Source organism: Phaethon lepturus, unplaced genomic scaffold (assembly GCF_000687285.1).
Source record: "Phaethon lepturus isolate BGI_N335 unplaced genomic scaffold, ASM68728v1 scaffold13707, whole genome shotgun sequence".
NCBI classification, from domain to species: Eukaryota; Metazoa; Chordata; class Aves; order Phaethontiformes; family Phaethontidae; genus Phaethon; species Phaethon lepturus.
Genome location: NW_010552628.1, coordinates 7259 through 28639, shown reverse-complemented (window position 1 = coordinate 28639; position 21381 = coordinate 7259). Strand labels below are relative to the sequence as shown.

The following is a 21381-nucleotide window of genomic DNA, read 5'->3' as shown; positions in this document are numbered from 1 at the left end:
TTTTATCCTGGACAAAAACAGTGGCAGTAACCTGAAGGAGTAAATAACTCTACAACAGCCATATAGGCAAGTGACAGCTTGCTTATCCTACTGATCATTTTTTTTTTTTTTTGGGTGTTCATTGAAAGATTCTTAATAGGCAAAGATCTTGTCCTGTTTTCAACAGGCATAGTTTAAAAAACTTTCCTGGAAATTTTGGATAGCAGGATATTGTTTTAGTTTTCTCAGAAATAAGCTGCGATCAAAATCAATGACACAGTAGATAACCAAAACTCAGTCAGATTGATAAGTAAGCATACACATTACAAAAACATTAAGTCACATTCTTGATTGATATGAATTGTAGCTGTTCAACTGAAGACAGTGACATTGGGTTAAAGTAACAGAATTATCTTTTTATCTACACATTTCTTCAGTTTTTAGCTATGTACTCTCTAAAATTTAAAATACTTCAGTTCTTCCACTTCCCAGGTGTCTTTTGTTAAATAACAGATAAGACATAAAGGGTAATAATCCATACTAATGATTATATCTTTTTCTCATGTTGGTAGTTCAAATCACACTATCATCATGTCAGGTCCAATTCCATGCTCAGTACAGGTCCAACTTTGACATTTGATCACAGAATCATAGAATTACCTAGGTTGGAAGATACGTCTAGGGTTGTTACAGGCCATTTACATTTCAGCAAACTTCAAGCTACTTCTGCCAATGTGATTTATTTTGCTTTTACAGTCACCAAAATTTGCCTCTCTAATTCTATTTATAGCTTGTTTAACTTTCATACGATTCCAGGTACTATTTCTCAGTTTGGATTAACCTAAATAATTGTCCTCCAAAGTTCTGCAACTTAATCCATTTTTCCTTCACTGAGTAATCAAAAGATCAAGTGTTTTTGTAATCGTCATAAAGTACTGCAATATTGATAACACTCACTCTTCTATCATAACAACATTCTCTGGAGGAAAATCACTGACTGTAAAGAAATTGCTTTTTAATTTAGATGACCCATGCACCACCTAGTTCTTATTTATCACCATTTTTTGGATATGTTCATCACTAATAGAGCAGTAATACAGTTTCAATTTCCAAGAGTCCCACTGATTACTTTCTATATACTGAAATGAGCTGTGTGTGTTAACTTTGCTTCCCTGCAGTATCCCATGTGCCTTAATCACTTACTTTATAGCTCACAGGATTTATATAATTTTTGATGATTTGGCATAACCTTACTGCCTGTCTGCTTTTCAAATTTAATCTTTGTCCTCTTAATTTAAAGATCATTTAGAAACTTTTGCTATTTATACCTTTCATATCAACTTCTTTGAAGCCAGCAAAATGTTGGTTTGGCTCGAACCTTTGGAATTTTGTCATTTTACTTTACCTTACTTCCAGCCATCTGAACATTGGCTCAGACCTGCATTTGGATAGGTATTTTCGTTGGGTGATCATTACTTAGCACAGCAAAATGTCAGTGTCATTTCAATCAATACTATTAGTTAATGTTAACTGAAAACCTGTTTGAGCACTTTATTCATTCTCCTATTATTATAAAATTCATTATTTAATTTCAAAGTACTCTTTCAAGAAGTTGTCCTTAAAAGTACGCCAATAAACACTGTGCTAAAGACATTCCTGCGTGTAAATGAGAACTTCAATTTCATTTCAGTTTGTGTTGCTGAAAACACAACGGAAAAAACTAAAATAAAAATCAAATAGCTTCATTGCTTTTCTGTTTCTATAATATAGACTTATTTAAGCTGATATCAATTTGCACAGACTAATCATGGCTCTATAGCCTGAAAGAAACCTGAGTGAACAATTCTAAATTCTATCATACAAGATATGTCAGAGTGCTAGGAATGCTGTTAGATTAGCATAGGATATGGTGAGAGGGACTGTGCTGAATTCTCACAAGGCTCCTCATTGTCTTGCTGGCTACTGTTACATACGGCAGAGACAGCAGGTTCATGGTCCATCAATCTTTGCAAGACAGACAAAATAAAAAATGGAAACTATGCAAAATTATAGTGCATTATGCTATTTATGAATTGTCAACTAGTTCAGAAGAAAGAAAAGGTATGCTTTTATCTGTTCTGTGCTGCAGACTACATCTCCTACAACTGTCTTTTCCAAACACTGAGAGTCACCTAGCAAGGACTTTATGCCACAGTTGAATTATAAAATGGAATTAAAATGAGATAAAGAATCTTATTTTTCTTTTAAAGTAGTCAATGTAAAACATAATTTGTACAGCTAAGTGTTTTTTCTCTAAGATTTTGCTTTGTACATTTTTAATACAAAGGTTTTGAACTTGGTTTCTTATTCCTTTCTCACTAGTGTTCTACTTACTAAGTTTTTTAATCATCCTTTATCTAATGAAACGTTTTAAGGCAGGCATTTATTTATTGAATAAATTTTGTGCAATTCAGTTTTAAGGAAACTGAAAATACAGTCCTCCCCCCCGCCCCAGGTTTTATATGCTCTATGGGTAGTGTTCTCCCATTTGTCATCCCAAGAGGCTGATTCTTGATAGCTTCAAGCGGGAATAAACCAAAACGTTTTCAAACATGCCAATGTGTCTTCTACTGCTTTTCTCAACCCAGCACTCCCCAGGCTTTTTTCCTGCATTCTTCCCTCTCCTCTCTTGCACAACTCTTGCAACTACCCTCATATGCTCCCATGTCTCTTGCCACTCTGAACTATTTGCTTGTTGGAAAGTGACATCTGTGATCAGTCACTGCTTCTCACTTGCTTGTAGGCCCAAATATTCACTTCAGTGACTGTATACACATACTCACACTATCTAGTTTGAGGACTTTTGAAAGACCTATCGGTCAAATTTGGCCAAAATTCATCCAATATTCAGAATTTGTACTAAGTTAGGATAAAAAAAAAAAAAGGAGCAGAGAGAAATGTACAGCATGATGACAAAATCTTTGCTCTCACAAGAAACTTGGCTAAAATAATTCTCTGCCAAAGATACTGTTTTGTCAGCTCCCCCTAAAAACCAAAACTTTGATGGCAGTCTTATTTCTGCTCCAGCAAAAATCCTAACTTCCAGAGCTCCAGAACTATCAAGAAGTCTTTGTAAAGCAAGTGCCACTGACTTTCAATAGTATTTATTTTCCCATGTCATTCTGGGTCTTTGAAAATTCTACCCATAATTCAAACCACAACGCAAAGATAAACAGCGCTCTTACTGTCCTCGTAAGTGATGAGATTTCAATGAATGTACTCCCTCTTGGACCTAATGAAAGCATGAACTGAGTGTATCGATTTCTATGTTTGAAATAGCTATGTCTCTAACAAAACTAAAGCAGTAACATCTACTGATGCCTTTAGGACCTCCCTTCCCCTTTTAGGAAGCTCAGACGAGCTGCATTATAGAGACCAGTATTTCCGTTTCACTCAGTTGAAAACTTCTCATAGCTTATTAGAAGATTTTTATGGCAATTGCCACGTCACTTTGAGAGGACATTAAAAAGTAAGGATTTTTTCCCTTCCTCAACTGTTTAGATATCCAGCATGCCAGATGGAAAGTTTACACATGAAGTGTGTAATTGCACAAATTGACTTCATGTAACAGTCACTGAAGGCATTTTCAGCGGTCTATCAAACTAAGCAGAAATTGAGAAGCTTACTAGTAAATTAGTTTTCCTTTTATCTTTATATATTCAAACTGCTTTTGAACAATGCCCCACTTCATCTAAACAGCCTATATGAAAGGCGTACCTGTCTAAGAAGAGCTCCAGCAACCTGGCTACCACATAATACCATAACATGGATTTGCAAAGGCAAATACACTTCTATAAATGCAGAGGGTTTTTGCCATGTTATCCAAGTTTAGTCATTCATGCAAACTGTAGTCAGAGTTGATGACTTAAAAGTAAGATCTTACATAAGGATAGCTGAAATAACTTAGGAAAACATACAGAAAAGCTCTTTACAGCAATACTGAAGAAAAACTAAATTTGGATTTGATTTTAAACAATTCAGCTGAAGCTTATTCTCTATTTCAGTCTATCCTATTCTTTTTTTTTCTAAAAAAGGAAAATTTCCTAGTCTTCAGTCATAGCATGTATGGCCATTTTCAAGTGGTCTATCATCTAAAGACAGAATTTTATATTTTCCAAAGAAAATTAGGGGAAAATGTAACGGAAGAATCAATTAAAAAAACAAGATAACTCGCATATAAATATAAAAATTTTGTCCATAACAGTTACAGTAATAAAGTATTATTAATTTGCACACTGTTAAAAACCTAAAACCACTACTGTTTCTTATAGGAGTTAAGAGCACTTGCAAACAAAATACCTGTGTGTTTGAGATTTGTCCCAGGATTTATATAATAGCAGATATAGGAAAATGGGTTCTAGTGATTTCTCTACAAAACATTTCACATGGCATTCATGGACATGTATATGTCAAAAAATATGCTGAAATATATACCAAAAATATGAGATTATAGTAACAATTTTTTCTTGGAATATTAAATATTTATTGTTTCATATGAAATGTTAACAAAATAAATGTGTGTCCTCCAATGTAGATAGAAGACCAACATAATAAAACACGGGTTTTCAAATTTCTTATCTGTTCACAACACTAGGAAGAAATCTGCGGACTGAGGGACTAAAGATTGAGAAACAGAAATAGAAAATGCAAGAAATTATTTCTGCCTTAAAAGTCTTGGTATAGCTTTCAGTTATTTCATGGAGTGGAAAAACTGTACTCCATACCATTTGCCTACTTAGTCAATTCTTCATGTCTAACAAAATATACAGCAATAAAAGCAACTTTCCAGTATGACATTCTGAATCTATACAAGAAATAGACCTTGAGTAATTAGCTGACATTTTTACGTTGTTTTTTATTCATTATTCAAATGCAAAAAGACAAGAAACCTTTAGGATTTGGTGAAGTTATACTGAAATGAATGAAATGTCCAGCCTTGAACTACAGCCTCTCTATACAGAATTAATAGTATCCGCATTAATAGAAAGGATGATCCAATATTAAATGATACATTCCAAAGTATCAGAGTGATAACCCATAGTGCTGGAGGTTCTCTGGGCTGCTTTCCACCTGGAAGTGGTGGTAACCATTTTCAAGACATAGGAAGGACTTGGATGAAATGTTTTCATGTCTTTAATTCGACCCCACAGCTGCCAGTTCAGGTTACCCTTGTTTAAAGATTACTTGTAAGTAATACTACTTAACCATAACATTGCTGATGTTGTAATGACTAGTGTAACGCATTAAAAAGTAATTCAAAACTTGAATGCAGGTGATAATTTCCCCAAAATCTGAGAATGCTTCAGTTTGGATTGAAATTTAGGCAACTAAACAAAGAACTTAGAGTAACATTTGAAACTTTTTAAAGATTGTTTGAGACCTAATATACTTCTGAGGTAATTTTACTCTCAACTTGCCTAATGCTGTCTCTTGATAGTCAAAAAACACTTGTTTTTTTTTAATTGAACACAAGGTGCACTTGTATTCTTCCCTAGTGTACACTCTATAGTGCAAATTTTCAAGTACAGAATGGTTAACTTATTCTAATAAACTCTAATATTAGGCCAATTTGTAGCTTTTTGCTTATGGAACAATTCATAGAATAGTGACAGTTAAGCAAAAAACTTTTACAGTTTGTAATGGAAACTTGACATTTGTTTACCAATCTATGATTTATCATCCATGATTTAATGCTTGTGAGAAAAGTTTGCAATTAATCACTAACCTACTAGTCCTAGTTTTGCTAGTATATTGGGGCAACATCAATCTTTTCGGAAAATGAAAAAGCCATGCTTCAAAAGGTAGTATTTCATATGAACAGCGTAAGATATGTGATCAAATATATGATCACTTATTGGTACCACTGCACAGAACAGAGCCAAGTCTTTTTTTCCCCACTTCATGCACTCCCTAGATTTCCAAGTCTACAAAATAACAGCAGTGTTTCAACTTCCCATAATCAAGAATGTAGCAAAATTAAGTCCCTACTATTTTGAAAATAATTATTTCAGGGGACACAATTATTCCTGCATACAAATCCCTTGTTCTATGTTACCTTCATTCACTTCAACATACTTAAAATTATCCTCACTGAGCAGTGAGTTTGCTAATCTGCTTATGGTCATGCCCATGCATGGAACTATTATCAAACAGGCAATCACTTTTTATACAGACAGCAAATCTTGATTTAAATTAACAATGACGTAAGGAGAACTCATTGTATAAAATCTCCACATTTTTGCTCATTGAACATTATCGGACAGATAGCACAACTATATACATCAAACATTAAAGAAATATATACATTCTTACTTCTCCCACTGGAAAATGCGCTTAACAATGGATGTATTTATAAGCCATGTATTCCCCATTTATCTCCTGTCCTGCTAAAAAGTGCTGCTGACATGGAAAACGACCTCTAAGAACACCATTTCTTTATCATGAATAGATGTAAGATAATACTTCATGCAATTAAATGAGAAGCAATAGTACGCTTAGCCTATACAAATGGCTTCATCAGAATCAACATTTAATATTGTGGGCTTGATTAATTATACTGTGAAAGAGCACACAGGTGTATTTTATGAAGAACTTATTAAAATACAAATGGATTTAGTTTAGTATGGCAGATTTGGGATTGCACATGTGAATTTTGTGTCACAAGTTGTAAGACAATGTCAAAAATATTGCTACAAGAAAAACACCCAAACCCAAAACAAACAAACAAACAAACAAACCAACCATACCCACTGAAACACCAAAGGCAAACATTCTTCTACATAAAAACAAAAGAAATAGAGCTAATTACAAGAAATTACTGCATCTCCCATAGTTCTAATTTCAGATCATTAGATATTTCAGGAATAAGCAGAATTACAGTGTACAGCTACTTAACACTGATCACAGTTAACATTCTTTATGGAAATGTTACAGCTATTTATATACTTTCTTCTTATATTTTTCTGAAATAAAATGATTTTTTTTTTGAAAACTGCTGTGCAGAAAATTGAAGTATGTAGTTTTCTACTTACAGGCAAAAAATGCAAAATATTGGCAAAACCACCACATCATCAACAGGACTTTACTGTGAACTTGGGAGAGAATAGAGTTCAACTTGATATGTTCATGTAAGCCTTCCTGCTTCTAGAAAGGCCGCCAAAATAGGGGTTAACAGCAGCAGTGGCTCAAGAATTCCATATACTTATTTCAGAGATGCAACCAAACACCCGGTCAGACTAGTTTTGAACCATAAATATGAACCTGTGAACTGAAAATGAAAAACCTTACTCTCACTGTACATGAATTGAGCCACCTGGTTCCTTCAGTATTACCATTTAAATAGGCACTCTCTAATACTGAAGCTGAAATACTGAAAAGCAAATGCTAATCATGCATTATGTTTAAGCACAAGCTTTTAGGTGGACACATTACTACGGTATGACCACTGGATGTGCTTCCACACTTCCTAAATAGCAATAAATAGTCAGATCTCACCACTGAATGTATAATTCAGGGTTGTTCCTTCCCCATTACTTGGTCTTTATCAACACAGACTTTTACACGTTATTTTATTTTGCAGTCACTTACTACTGCAAGAGCGTTCTGTAACTCTTCACAAAGAATTTTCACCTTCACTAACCAAAATACCTTATTATCATTAGAAATATTGCCATCACACATGCTGTCTCTTTGTCAGATGACATATGAATATGTTGAAGTGTAAAGTTTGCATCAGTCCGATGCAAATATCATGATGATTTACTCCTCTAATGAATATTAATCATTAATTTCTACCCTTTCCCTCTGAAGTTTCTTTTAACCTAATTTTATATACATCAGGATCTTCTATCTCCTGGTAGTTTTCATCTGGGGAAGCTTTCTGAAGTGTTTTCTTGAAGTGCAAGATATTAAATGAACTGAGTCTTCCACACCTACAGATTTTTTGCCTCTTTCAAATAAATCTAATACATTTATGTGACATTATTTCCTTCTATAAAACTCTCATTTACTCTTCTCCACTATAACATATTTTTCTGTGCATTCCCTAAATTGATTCTTTATTATTATTTCTGTCAATTTGTCCAATACAACATCTGTGATTTGCTGGAACCCTTTTTATGAAAATTGGCATTCCTTCAGCCACCTTCCACTGCTCTGTAGAACAGCACATGTAAACAAAAGCAATTATAAACAAATACCAACTGTAAACAAAATGTTTTGTTGTAAAATGCTTTCAGTGACCTGTATTGAGTTTGCGTGGCAAGGTTTTGGTAGCAGTGGGGGTTGGAGCGGTGGCTTCTGCGAGAGGCTGCTAGAAGCTTCCCGTGTCCGACAGAGCCAGTGCCAGCCGGCTCCAAGACGGACCCACCGCTGGCCAAGGCCGAGCCCATCAACGACAGTGGTAGCACCTCTGGGGTAACACATTGAAGAAGAGGGGAAAAAAACCCAGCATGCAGCATTTGCAGACGGAGAGAGGAGTGAGAATATGTGAGAGGAACAGCTCTGCAGACACCAAGGTCAGAGCAGCAGGAGGGGCAGAAGGGGCTCCAGGCGCCGGAGCAGAGGTTCCCCGGCAGCCCCTGGTGAAGCCCATGGTGAGGCCGGCTGTGCCCCTGCAGCCCATGGAGCTCCACGCTGGAGCAGATCTCCACCTGCAGCCCGGGGAGGACCCCACGCTGGAGCAGGGGGATGTCCGAAGGAGGCTGTGAGCCCCTGGGAGGCCCACGCTGGAGCAGGCTCCTGGCAGGACCTCTGGCCCCTGGAGAGAGGAGCCCAGGCTGGAGCAGGTTTGCTGGCAGGACTTGTGACCCCGTGGGGGACCCAGGCTGGAGCCATCTGTTCCTGAAGGACGGCACCCCGTGGAAGGGACCCAGGCTGGAGCAGTTCATGAAGAACTGCAGCCTGTGGGAAGGACTCACTTTGGACAAGCTCATGGAGGACCATCTCCCATGGGAGTGACCCCACGTTGGAGCAGGGGAAGAGTGTGAGTCCTTCCCTTGAGGAGGAAGGAGCAGCAGCAGCAAACAACATGTGATGAACTGACCGCAACCCCCATTCCCCGTCCCCCCTGTGCTGCTCAGGGCAGGGAGGTGTTAGAGAAATTGGGAGCAAAGTTGAGCCCAGGAAGAAGGGAGGTGTGGGGGGAAGGCGTTTTAAGACTTGGTCTTATTTCTCATTATCCTACCCTGATTTTGACTGGCAGTAAATTAATTTCCCCACATTGAGTCTATTTTGCCCGTGATCATAACTGCTGAATGATCTCTCCCTATACTTATCTCAACTCATAAGCTTCTCTTTATATTTTTCTCCCCGCTGTCCAGCTGAGGAGGAGTGATAGAGCACCTTTGGTGGGCTCCCCTATGAAGAAAGATTCCAGCATGGGAGCCTCCCTAAGCTCCTCTATTATGAATGTGGATATGAAAGATTTTTATAGTTTGTCCTACAGTCTTGTTTTCTTTCAGTGCTCCTTTCATCCCTTGATCATCTATTGGCCCTCAAGATCTTCTGGCAGGCTTCCTTATTCTGATGTGTTTGAAAAAGGATTTATTATCAGTTTTTTTGCCTTTAGCAAGCTTCTCAAAATCTTTTTTGGCCTTCCTTACCACATTTTCATATGTAATTTGCTACAAATTATACTCTTTCCTATTTTTCTCGTTTGTACAAAATTTGTTTGGGGTTTTGGTTTTTTGGGGTTTTTTTGGTTGCTTTTTTTGTTGTTTTGGGGGGGGGGGTTAATGCCTTTTAACAACATCAAGCAACTTCATCATATTTGCCTTTTTTAAAAAAAAGGAGGTTTTGACAGGTAGTATGAGTTTGGTCCATTTTTTATGTAATCTCCATGCTACCCACAAGCATTTAGTCTCTTTTTATAAGCAATCTGACTTATTTTTTATGTAGCTGCCTTTTTAAAATGAAACATTGTAGTGGATTGTTTGGATTCCTTTTATTTACTGTTATTTATTTCTTATTTTAAGCAGACATAACTATACTTCTGCTGCATGTCATCATCTGTTCTTCTCACATAAATTACTGTGAGCACTGAAACATCCCATAAGTTTCTTACATGCTGTTCTGGCTATACACACATTTCAAATCAGGAATTTCAGTCTCCCATTCTATTTGTTTCTAACAGAAACAATAACTACAGACACTATTTTTCAATTTCCAGACAATGACCTATATTATGTAAAATGCAGCTATGACAATAACTAATATATTCTTAAGATGAACTCTGAATGCTTCTTTTCTGTTTTTGGGCAGCCAAACAGCCAAAAGCTGTAGCAAGAATTTAAAAATAATTAAAAATAAATAATGTTCTTTGGGCTACAATTTAACTTATTTTAGGGCTTAAGGGAGCCTGGACTATTCGCTTTTGCTGCAATGGGCAGATGATCTATATAAGTAAACTCTTTTTAAAGAAGGATAAAGGGAAAAAAAAACAGGAACAAATTTAACAGCTCACTTTTTATTACACATGGATGTTGGAGCTGAGTTCAATTACATTACCAGATATCTTCTAAATACAACTTTCTTTACAGTATTCCAAAGATCTTTTTGTTACATATATGAGAAGAACTTACCTTTCCAGAAACTATTTTCTATGTGAATAAAAGACAGTCAGAATTGGTCCATAGCAGGAAAAAAATGCAATCTTCTCTACCCATGGCTCAAAACAGGATCACAAATTGGCTTTTAAATTACTTCTAAAGCTACAGCAAAGCATGCTGTTCACTTTCTCTGAGATCCAGAAAGCATCAACTTATCTCTCATAAAGAATGTAAATTTCATAAAAAGCAACACTAAATACTGACTTGCAATGATAAAAAATGTTGTATGCCTAATTCTTAACTTCAGAAGTGGTAAAACTGAAAAAGCCATACTGTATTTTTATCTGGTCTGTGGGTGATAACCTTAGCGTAAACACATGTCAATTAAAAAAAAAAAAAAAGCAGTAATTTCTCTCAGTTATGTCTCATGACATATAACTCCTACCAGGAAAGAATGTAATTGCTTTTGGAATATACTGAAATCTTTGCCTCACTACCACCTGTGTGATTTTGAATTCACCTCTACCAGTTTCACTTTTATTTGTAAATAAAATTTCAGAAAAAGTCAGAATATTTTTGACTCAAAGACTTCTAATTGGAAGAGGGTTTCAAAATGTTCCAAAGCACTTTAAAGTCCTTTTTTAACCACTAGAAAAGATCATTTTCCAGAATTTATAACCATCTCTAACTCTGGATAGGAGATTTCAAATGACCTCAAAGACATTATTTATAGTAAAGTAGGCTCAATAACACAAATCAATGTCTCTCCCTCTCCATCCCATCCCTCCATATACATAAAATGTTTTCCTTCCCTGTAAAATCAGCTGCTTAAATGAATTTGACTTCCATTTGTCTCTAAGACTTTGCTTCTTTTATACTATTAACAGTTTTGTTCATAAAGTTAAGCACTGATCTGATATTTGAAGGTGAAAAAAGATTGCCACATGCTCAAAGACAACATCTAACTCTTCAGTTATACCTTGTGTTTCTCTTCATGGAGTGACTCACCTCACTCAAAAAAGTAAAATATGCATTTTAAAAAATGTGTCAACTTATTTTTCCTTTCATTTTTCTGCTGTTCCAATCTCTTAAGCAACAGCAGGTAAATGATCTGTTTAACATAAATGATTCTACTTGTGCTCATCCAAGGCACAGCTACTCAGCTGCTGATGGCTCTATTCAGTCTTCCTCATCTTAGCCTATCTACTAAAGCCACAGCTTCCAACTGGGTCACTGAAATCACAATAACCTTCTATGCCACACATGCACTATATTAAAAGATTGAACAGAAGATAATCCAGGGTTTTCAAGAACACATATAATCTTGATGAAATGAAGACTTACTGATGGAGAATCTACCATATTCCCTGAATAAATTATTACAGTAGTCAGCCAATCTTTCTGCAAAAAATAGACCTTATCTCCAATCTGAACTTCCCAGCCACATGCTTTTGTCCAAAAGTAGAAATTTTTCCCACATAGAAATGCCTTTAAAATGTGTAGGATGTTTTTTTTTAAACTTGCATCATTTTTAAATTGAATGGTGTTCTTTAAAAGCAGATTTTTCTGGCCTTGAATGAGTGTAATTAATTCTGAGAATCCGTTCATATTTATCAATATCCATTCTGAAGGCCAGATAACAAAACTAGACAATGTGCTGCATACTGGCCATTGCTCTGCAAGGCAAAAATAAATTCTTGCTACTATTCTATAACCCTCCACTTAGACATAAATAAGAATCACACTTTGCTCTTTTAGGCTACTGCATTGCTCTGAAAATTTAGACGTACCTCATTAGAATTCTATGGTCCTTTTAAGAGTTACCACTTTGTAAATATTTTTTCATGTTTACGTACACACATGTCTTAATATAGAGCATTTTACAAAGCACCTTCACAACAAAAGATCTATGCAATATCAGTAGCTTGATTTCAAGATCAACACACCTGAAACAAAGGGAAAATACAAGACAGATTGCTGTTCTGCTCTGTTCGCTCAAATCACCATTTCCCAGTATGCTTCACAGTAACGTGCATTTGCTTGAATTAACATGTAAATAATGAAAGTCAGTGTATAAAAAAGATATTATGAATTTGAAATAGAAATGGATCAATTTTTTCTGCAAGGTTTTATAAAGAAGAATGAGATACGGGAGCAAAACATAATTCATACAATTGTATACAATTTAAAAGGTTTTTTAGGCTATACTAAATATTAATCTGATTTACGTAAAAGAAAAACTACTGTCAAAGAAGATCTACTTCATGGAATTAAACATTTTTATTTATTGCAATTAATTCTGTAGAACTTTTTATGGTTTGAGTTTGCAATTTGCATTTAATCCTTTTGATTACTATTGCCTGATTGGCTTTAATAAATTAAAAATTAGTTTTGTGTACCCACAGTATCCTCTTTCTTGAAGTATACGTATACATGTATTAGTTAATTTGTATGTTAAGGTTATAGTTCAATGAACACATAAAAGCTGACACTACCACCAAATGAAGAGCTCTGCCATTTTTTCCCCTCTGGGTACCACTGCCTTAAAAGCATTAATTCATCAAACCATGGCTAGAGGCAGCAAAGTCAATATTCAAAGACAACTGCAGGAAACTTTGTTTCAGGTTTCCTTTTGAAAGTTATCTTTCATCTTACTGGTTTCCAGACCTTATGGGAAGGAGCACACACTGTTATTTAAAACATGTAGATGGCTTCTTTATCGCCCTTCATTCACCATCATGTAATGCAGATATGCCTTCTAACCATATATTAATCTGTCCTTTCTCTTAATCTGTTTTCTTTTCCCATTTATTGTATGGTTCCATTTTTTAATCTAGTTATGTTATAGCCCTCGTCAATGTATTATTGGGGAATGCCACTAGGGCATCACAAATCAGCAAATAAAAACTGATAAAAAGAGACCTACCCTGTTTTAGCACGTTGCAATGATAACAGAACATTATGACCTGGCAATTAAAAACATTCATGCTCTATATAACTCACTATTTTAAAGAAAATTAATCAAAAATTTAATGATAAATAGTCTTTACAAGTTCTATATTTTGGCTGTTATTACTAGGAATCATTATTCATAATAACTCATTCTTCTACTACATTATTCGTAAATAGTTTGGCATAGATATCAAGGAAAAATAAACTACAAGTAAGGTACAATTGCAGGCAAGGTATACTTTCAAAATTAAAGAGAAGATGCATACACCATTTCTTATTAAGGTGTTTTTCTTTCTCAAGAATGACAGTATGAACATGAATGAAACAAAGGAAAAGGAAAAGTGTAAAGTAACTGCTGCATTTAAAAAAACTTTTAACAGAATTCTCAATCTTTTAACATATTTAGGCTAGAAAAAATGAACTTGTAGGAATACTGTGTCAAACGCAAAGAACAATTCCTACCAGAGAGGACAAAGGATAAGATGACCCCTAATTCTCCACACAAATGAGAACATGGCTTACTAATCTTTTGCTATCAGACTAATGTCAGCTTGCTTATTAAAATTCACCCTACTTCCCAAATTGCAAAAACATGCTAATTTTAAATATATATATAGTCTCAGCTCATATAAGCATCTTAATTCTTTGTAGAAGGGATTGCTATCTAAATTGTTTTCCTGAAGATAGACTTCAGAAACCTCAAAACTTTATGTTGCTAATACAGCTAAAATAAAAGTGTCAAGCAGAGGCAATTTAATTAAAAAAAAAAGATAAATGTACAGGTTTAAACGATTCTGTCATGAAGCACAGTTTACTAAATTATTATCAATGCAGGTCTGCAAATGACATGAAAGTAATTCTTTATTCCTGACTTTTTGGCCTATTTCTGTAATTTACACTGACATCTTGTTATAAGTATTCACTTGTATGAATATTTTAGATACATCATTAAAAAACTTTTTTTTAATTAAAAACCCATATACACAGCATAGTAAGTACAATATATAGGAGAAACATTTTGTTTATGAGAAATGGAAATTTATAAATGTCAATGCATTTTTATAAATTTATTTAGAAAATCTAGAAAATCCCATGCTGATCTCAGAAGTGGTAGGAAAAAAAAAGAAAAGAAAGGTGTGGTTTTGCAGACAAACTGTTTTTAATTACAGTTAAGAATTTCAGACTTATTTTTCCTTGTAAAAGCACAAGGAATAAAAACAAAAAAAAAAAATCAAAATCTATATAAATTTAAAAAGGCATAAAAACATACAGAAATCTTCAGCAAGATAGAAGGTCTTTAAAATTTACCAGCAATTAAGTATCCAGTGAAAATGCCTACTGAAACCACTGAAGCTAGTATAAGAGATTGACTGTCAGTATCGTTCTTCCTCGGTGATCATGTCATTGCAGAAGATTTGAATTTAACACAGTTTATAGCGTGTGTGGCTAGCCAGTAGGCTAACCATAGAAAGGTTCTCTTTCATAGCTGAATGTCTTCTATCTCCAGAACATCAAAACTCAAATTAGGCGCATTCATTAATTTCAATAAAAACGTAAACAAAATCAAGCGATTTCATGCATTCAGCCTTCAAACTATTCATCTTGATCTAGAAAGTAATTAAAAAAAAAAAAAAAGCAACACACAAAAAGCCCCATAAAACTGTAGGTAACATTACTTGTACATTCATCGGCAAGAATCACAGAATCATTAACGTTGGAGAAGACCTTTAAGATCATCAAGTCCAACCATCAACCCAACACCACCATGCCCATTAAACCATGTCCTGAAGTGCCACGTTTACACGTTTTTTTTTAATACTTCCAGTGACAATGACTCCACCACCTCCCAGGGCAGCCTGTTCCAATGTTTGATCACCCTCTCGGTAAAGAAATTTTTCCTAATATCCAGTCTAAACCTCCCTGAAGAGGAGAGCCCATACTGCAGGAAAAAACTCCCAAGAATTTTTAGTAGAAAGTAAAATAACTATAAAGCAATCATTCCAAGTAGTACAATTGTTGAAGATACAGACACTTCCACCATATGTAACTAGAAATCCTTGAAAGGTAACATAATAGGCTTGAGGACTTAAATAATTTAAGAAACTATGAGAGGCACAATCACTATGACAAATGAAACCTGAGACACTTGTCAGAACAGCCAATTTTTCCCTGTCTGGAAGTAGGTATGGGATTGGCCATATGTTCCACCATTTCAAAAGCAGAAAGACAGATGAAGCAAAGGAATGAACCTCTATATTTTTCTTTTCCTCTCGGTATTGTTGGTAATTTCCAAGCCCAGCGACTAGTTCAGAGTTCTTCTGAAACACAGTGTAACTCTGTACCTGTCAGAAATTAAGGAAGGAGAACGTTTCTTGTGACTCTAGGGTACAGGGTACAGTCTCTTGATGACTTGAAGATTTGACCATTCTTTCCTGCATCTAACTGTACACACCATCAAAAAAATCTGTGTATCAGGGTTATTCAACAGAAGAGGAAGAATGAAGATGGAGGTGTTAGGGGCAGGGACAGGACGGACAACAGACGAGTTTGTCAACCCAGAACTGAAAAGCTCTGCTTGCTATCCAAACAGACAAACTGTATATTGTCTCTATGGCATTGGCTAGTACTGGTCTGCAAAAGTCATGCTGTACCTCCTGTAGTTCTAATGACAAAACTGTATGCTAAAATAACATCTCATCAGTGCACTGTCTCTTACTGAGGAGTGTAGTCTACACAACTGTCTATTGAAAATGCCTACAAATTTTTAAAATATCCCAATAAAATCCAAGTCACAACAGCTGCTGCCAAATACATCTTTCAGAATGTACTGGAAAGAAATTCTTTAGTCTGTTCTTGAGTCTGCAGGCACAACTAGCATAATAATAAAAAAATATCAGTCCTTCTTATCTGTCCTTAAGCAGAGAGTTACCGAACCAAAATTCCTTTCTAGGATAAGAGTAATGTACCGCATGCTAACAATCAAAATTTCCATCAGTGCTGATAAATGAACAGCTATAGTCTGAAAAGTGGCACAATATCTGGCTTACTGTTTCCCACTCTTAATTGTTTTTGTCCATCGCTTAGCCCATTTTGTACCCATTGTTAGCTTATCTACTCATCCAATAATTATTACGTGGACTATAACTGTCAATAATACAAAATATTATTAAAATTAAGGTTCCACCTCTCTCTAACCCAATTGTTTAATTATGTTTTTTCCAAGTATCTCCTTATGTCAATTAAATCACCTCATTAAATTTACCTAGCCTTGGCTATGAACAGTCAGCTGTATTCTTTTTGATCAATTATGCCTTCCCTGCATTTATTTTAACATTTATAGACTCCCACTGTAATATCTGTTACAAACTTAGAAAAAATAAGTATGCCCAACAAAAGAGGAAGAGTCAATAAAATTTGTGTTTTAAAAAGCTGACAATTGTTCACAGAAAAATTATCTGTGCAGAAATTTAATTTTAAAAATTCTTCCTAGTATTTGTCATAAATTGAGAGCAAAAAGTCAGCATATTGACAGCCATCTGCAGTTGTACTGTAAACCTACTCAATTTTGACAAATGCCTGAAAAATGTTTTAAACATTTAGAAAAAACTATAAAACCATGCAGATGTTAATAACTCAAGATGTTGACTGTGAGAATTCCATTAAACAGAATGCTGTTTACTTTGAGACAAACCTATCTGATCCTCCAAACATGAATGCCCATCTAGTTATTCCAGCAAAATTGTTCAGCCTAGTATAAGAATGGATCAACCTAATGATCTACAAATACACAGGTATTTAACATTGCCACTGTTTTTACAACCTCAACTTCGAGTCAGTTCAGTTTACATTAAACATTATTTCAATTATTTCATTATTTTGTTGGTGTGTGAATGACTATTGGATACCTTTTTTTGTATTTCTTTTGCTTTATATGTGAAACATGCTTTATTGTTTTAAAGTTTACCAACAACAGCATCTATTTAATACTCTCTTCCCATAAAAATTGGATTCATATCTGGCACATAACACAGACTGCTGGAGGATTAGAATTTAAATATGAAAAACAAAAATTTTGTATTCAAAAAACTCTGACAAAGCAGAGATATCTTAATCAGGATAATATTTTTTCAATATAATGCAAAAATAAGATTAAAAAGATGCTTACATTATACAATTGCAGTCATAGTTATTACGTTCCACATAACATTAAAGAAAGAGGTAACAAAATAGTTCTATGTGAATGAAGCTGCAAAAAACAAGGAGACACTGAGTTACTAAGTCTTACCTGACCAGTGTCCAGTGGTGGTACCTGATCTGTCAGTACACGTCTCGCTTACAGGCCTAAATACCGTCTCCCAGCCACCGGTAGCATAGCGCCAATTCTGAGACTCTAAGATGAGTGTTCGCCGAGTGCCATAAGCGATCATGAAGCAGTAGACTACATGATGAAGTTGACAACCATAGCCACAGCCTTTGTTGATATTACACACAAGTTTCTTAGCTTTGCTGCAATCCTTCGGGTTCTGTAAGCATGCATGAAAAAGTGAAGCTGAAGAGAAGATATACACAAAGGCGTATTTTTTTCTGAAAAACTGACGAATGTCATAAATCACACAAGCCACCCTGCTATAACACATCTCATATTAAAATGGATGAGTAAGCTTCAGCTCCTGTAAAGTTTTATGTGAAATCTTCACTGTGAACATGAACAGTTATTGAACATACTTCACTATCCTAACGTAAAGTAGAATACCTTCAAGATTTTAAATGACTTTCTCATTTGTAAATCTGTCAGAATAAGCTAACATTTGGACTCAGAGTTCACATTTCATCAACATGATTCTCAGTGTTGGAATGCTTTTTTTTTGGCATTTTTCCAAGTTTGCTAGTTCTCTTTCAATGAGCATGCATATCATCCAATGAAAGAAAATTTCCTCTCTACAGGATACAGAATAAAAAAAACCCTGCTTATTAATGGACTGCTGCTCAGACTAACTGACCACATACCAAATACAGAATAGAAAACATACCTAAGCAGAATAAAAGATAGTATTTTAATCTGCATGCACTCTCAATAAAATAATATACTGCACTGCCACAATACAAGAAACAATAAAGGAGGCAAATGTCTAAATGATGTAAATGCTATGTTTAAAAGTACAAACTAATAAATATTTTTAGGTATGTGGATGACACAGCAACATAATCCACAGAGGTTTTTCTTTCTGTAAAATACAGTACTTTGCTGTACACATCTAAACAATTGTAAATAAAATTTTCTACAAATTTGCCACAAATCAGGTCTTTCCAAAAACCAACAATCACTGTCTGGAGAACTGAGATCTCTCCATCAAGTGATCTCAAAGATAATCTGAATATTCTGAGTCCTAAAATAATTAATAAAAATTTTAATTTGTGCATTCAGCTGTGTAAAGGAGGGGAGAATAGTTCAGATCAGGGGGTGGCGGGAACAACAAACCCCACAACATGTATTACTTCAGCATTCAATTTTTTTCATTTTAAAGAAAAACCATCTGATTCAAAGCCTAACTAGCTATGAAAAGCAGTAAATTAAATAAAATTTCCATTCCTAATTTTTATTCCTCAGACCAGTACTCTTGCTGTCACAAATCTAATGGATAACTTGAGACTAAATGTAACAGGTATCTTTGGAACTATAAGAAATCTACTTCCCACAGTCTTTTAGGAGAGAAAGAGGGTTTTTTTAGTATTGTGTGCAAGGCCACAAAAAAAGAATTCTATTAAATATCTCCTCCCTAAATCTACAGACATATTTACACCATGTAATGAAGTGCAAAGATAGCAGGTACAAGTAGAACCATTTTCTGCTAACTGTTACTGTGTAGAAAACACTTAAGCTCAAAAAGCAGACAATTATGTATACTGTTATGTTTCTATTTTTTAACTGAAATTTTAGGCTAATAAAAAATATAAGAAGCTTCTTCCTGTCATTTAGAGAACTGTCAGAAGCAGACATAAGTGTTCAGTTGTACAAGGTGAAAATTTGTATTTTGCGTTTCTTTGTTTACTTCTATTTTTGAAAGATGTCTCTAGATGTTTTAACTGCTAGTTAAAACTATCATAAACTAGTTCTAGTTTATGTATAAACATACTTTATACAGACTATCTCAGGAGAGTTTTAGTATCAGTGTGTAACATACTATAAGTAGATTGTAAAGAGAACTGTTATGACTAAACTATTAGCAAAATGTATTTATCAAAAAGTAGAACACGAAAGTCTGTCATAAGATATCAATTGGCTTAGAATTTTTTTTATTTTTTAAATGAACTCATAATTTTTGCAATATACTTTTGTTGAGGCATTAAAAAAACCCTTGATTTTAACGAAAACATACAAAAAGGAACAATAGATACATTAGAGGTGTCAATAGGGCCATAAAGTATGTTATTAAGACTGTCTTGCCATTTTTTTCCACATAGCAAAAATTCTTATTGAAACTAACTTTTTTGTAACTATTTTGAAAGGCATAATCTCTAAGAATGTTTAGAAAGTACCAATAGATTATGTTTTCTACACTTTCTATTACCTTCAAATGCCTGTGTCCTCTTGAAAATGAAAGCATTTAATTGATGACATATTTGAAGTTGTGTAAACTTTGATAAGTTTATAAGAAACTTGCCAATGCAAGTTTCATATAACAGTTTATTAAAAACATTATGGAAATCAAGTAGGAATCACACAAAGAAACATAATTTGATACCGTGACTGCTTACCAATGTTAATATAATGCACTTGGGTTTTAACATTACTCAGAGATTTAAATAGAAAGTGTGTATATAAATATATTAATATTAGTTTGTGACTTAAATAGAAAGCTAGTTAAGCTAAATTCTTTATGACTGTGTTTTTTTCAAATTGCTATACTAAAATTTTAAGACAAGGCAGTATTTGAGCTTAAATTATTTATTGAGAACTTAAATAAAAGAAAGTAGAGATACTTAGATATATTGCAGTTTCAACTGGGATTTCCCGAAAGGGCAGAATTAATAACCATTGAAAAGGAAGAAAAATTAAAATCACACTGCATGCATCAGAATTGCTTGGGTGTCCATGAACCAAAACTGCCAACCAAAGCAACCCATAAAGGTATTGAGTTGATAAAGAATAACAACAGTCAATTTCAAATCCAGTGAAGACTGACAGAAGATTTTTCCTCCTAGCATAAAGTCACAGAAAAGGATTATAAATCTCTGATTTGAATGAGCAGTGAACTTTGTTTTCACCCCTAACTACACTGCTCATCACAGATTCGTATATCCAATTGAGTTGTTGTATCCAAAAGATAGGGATGGAAGTGACAGGATTGTCAAGCCCTGTAATGTAACAGCCATATAAATGCAGTAAAAAACAAACAAACGAACAAAAAAAACCCCAAAAACCCAAAGAAACAAAAAAACCCAGCCAATCAAGGACACAAACCACATTTCAACACATAGAAAATTAGATTATCAAGCCATGCCAGAGTTTACACCTTTTATTCTCCTAAGAATTACCTCTATGAACACTGTAACTGAAAACAGTAACAAATTTTCAGAACTATAAAATGGTTAAAATTATATATTTCTGTGGAAGAGACTGTTACGTGTCATCTAAAATAAAAGTGGATTTTTATAACTGGCAAAATGGATTTGATAGTCTTTCATCACCAATAACACAGGCATACCCTGTTGCTCTCACAAAATTCAGGGTTTCCACTAAATTGATACACTTAAACTCTCAAATAAAGGCAATACACTATTATTTCTTACTTGTAAGCACTGGCAGATTCCACCTCCTTCTTCCCTTAAGTTTTACAGTCCTTTAGGCTGCAAATGAACTCTC

The 21381-nt window shown here is 34.6% G+C and overlaps 1 protein-coding gene across 1 annotated transcript in view; it reads right to left on the bottom strand.

The window, feature by feature from the left end:
- Positions 1-18066, bottom strand: part of FUT8 (fucosyltransferase 8 (alpha (1,6) fucosyltransferase)) — a gene marked incomplete at its 5' end in the record, with an annotated part of 32924 nt that extends 14858 nt beyond the window's left edge. The window contains one exon of the mRNA XM_010291279.1: positions 17803-18066. Coding sequence (XP_010289581.1) covers positions 17803-18066 — 264 coding nt within the window. The remainder of the gene's footprint in view (positions 1-17802) is intronic.
- Positions 18067-21381: the final 3315 nt, after the last annotated feature.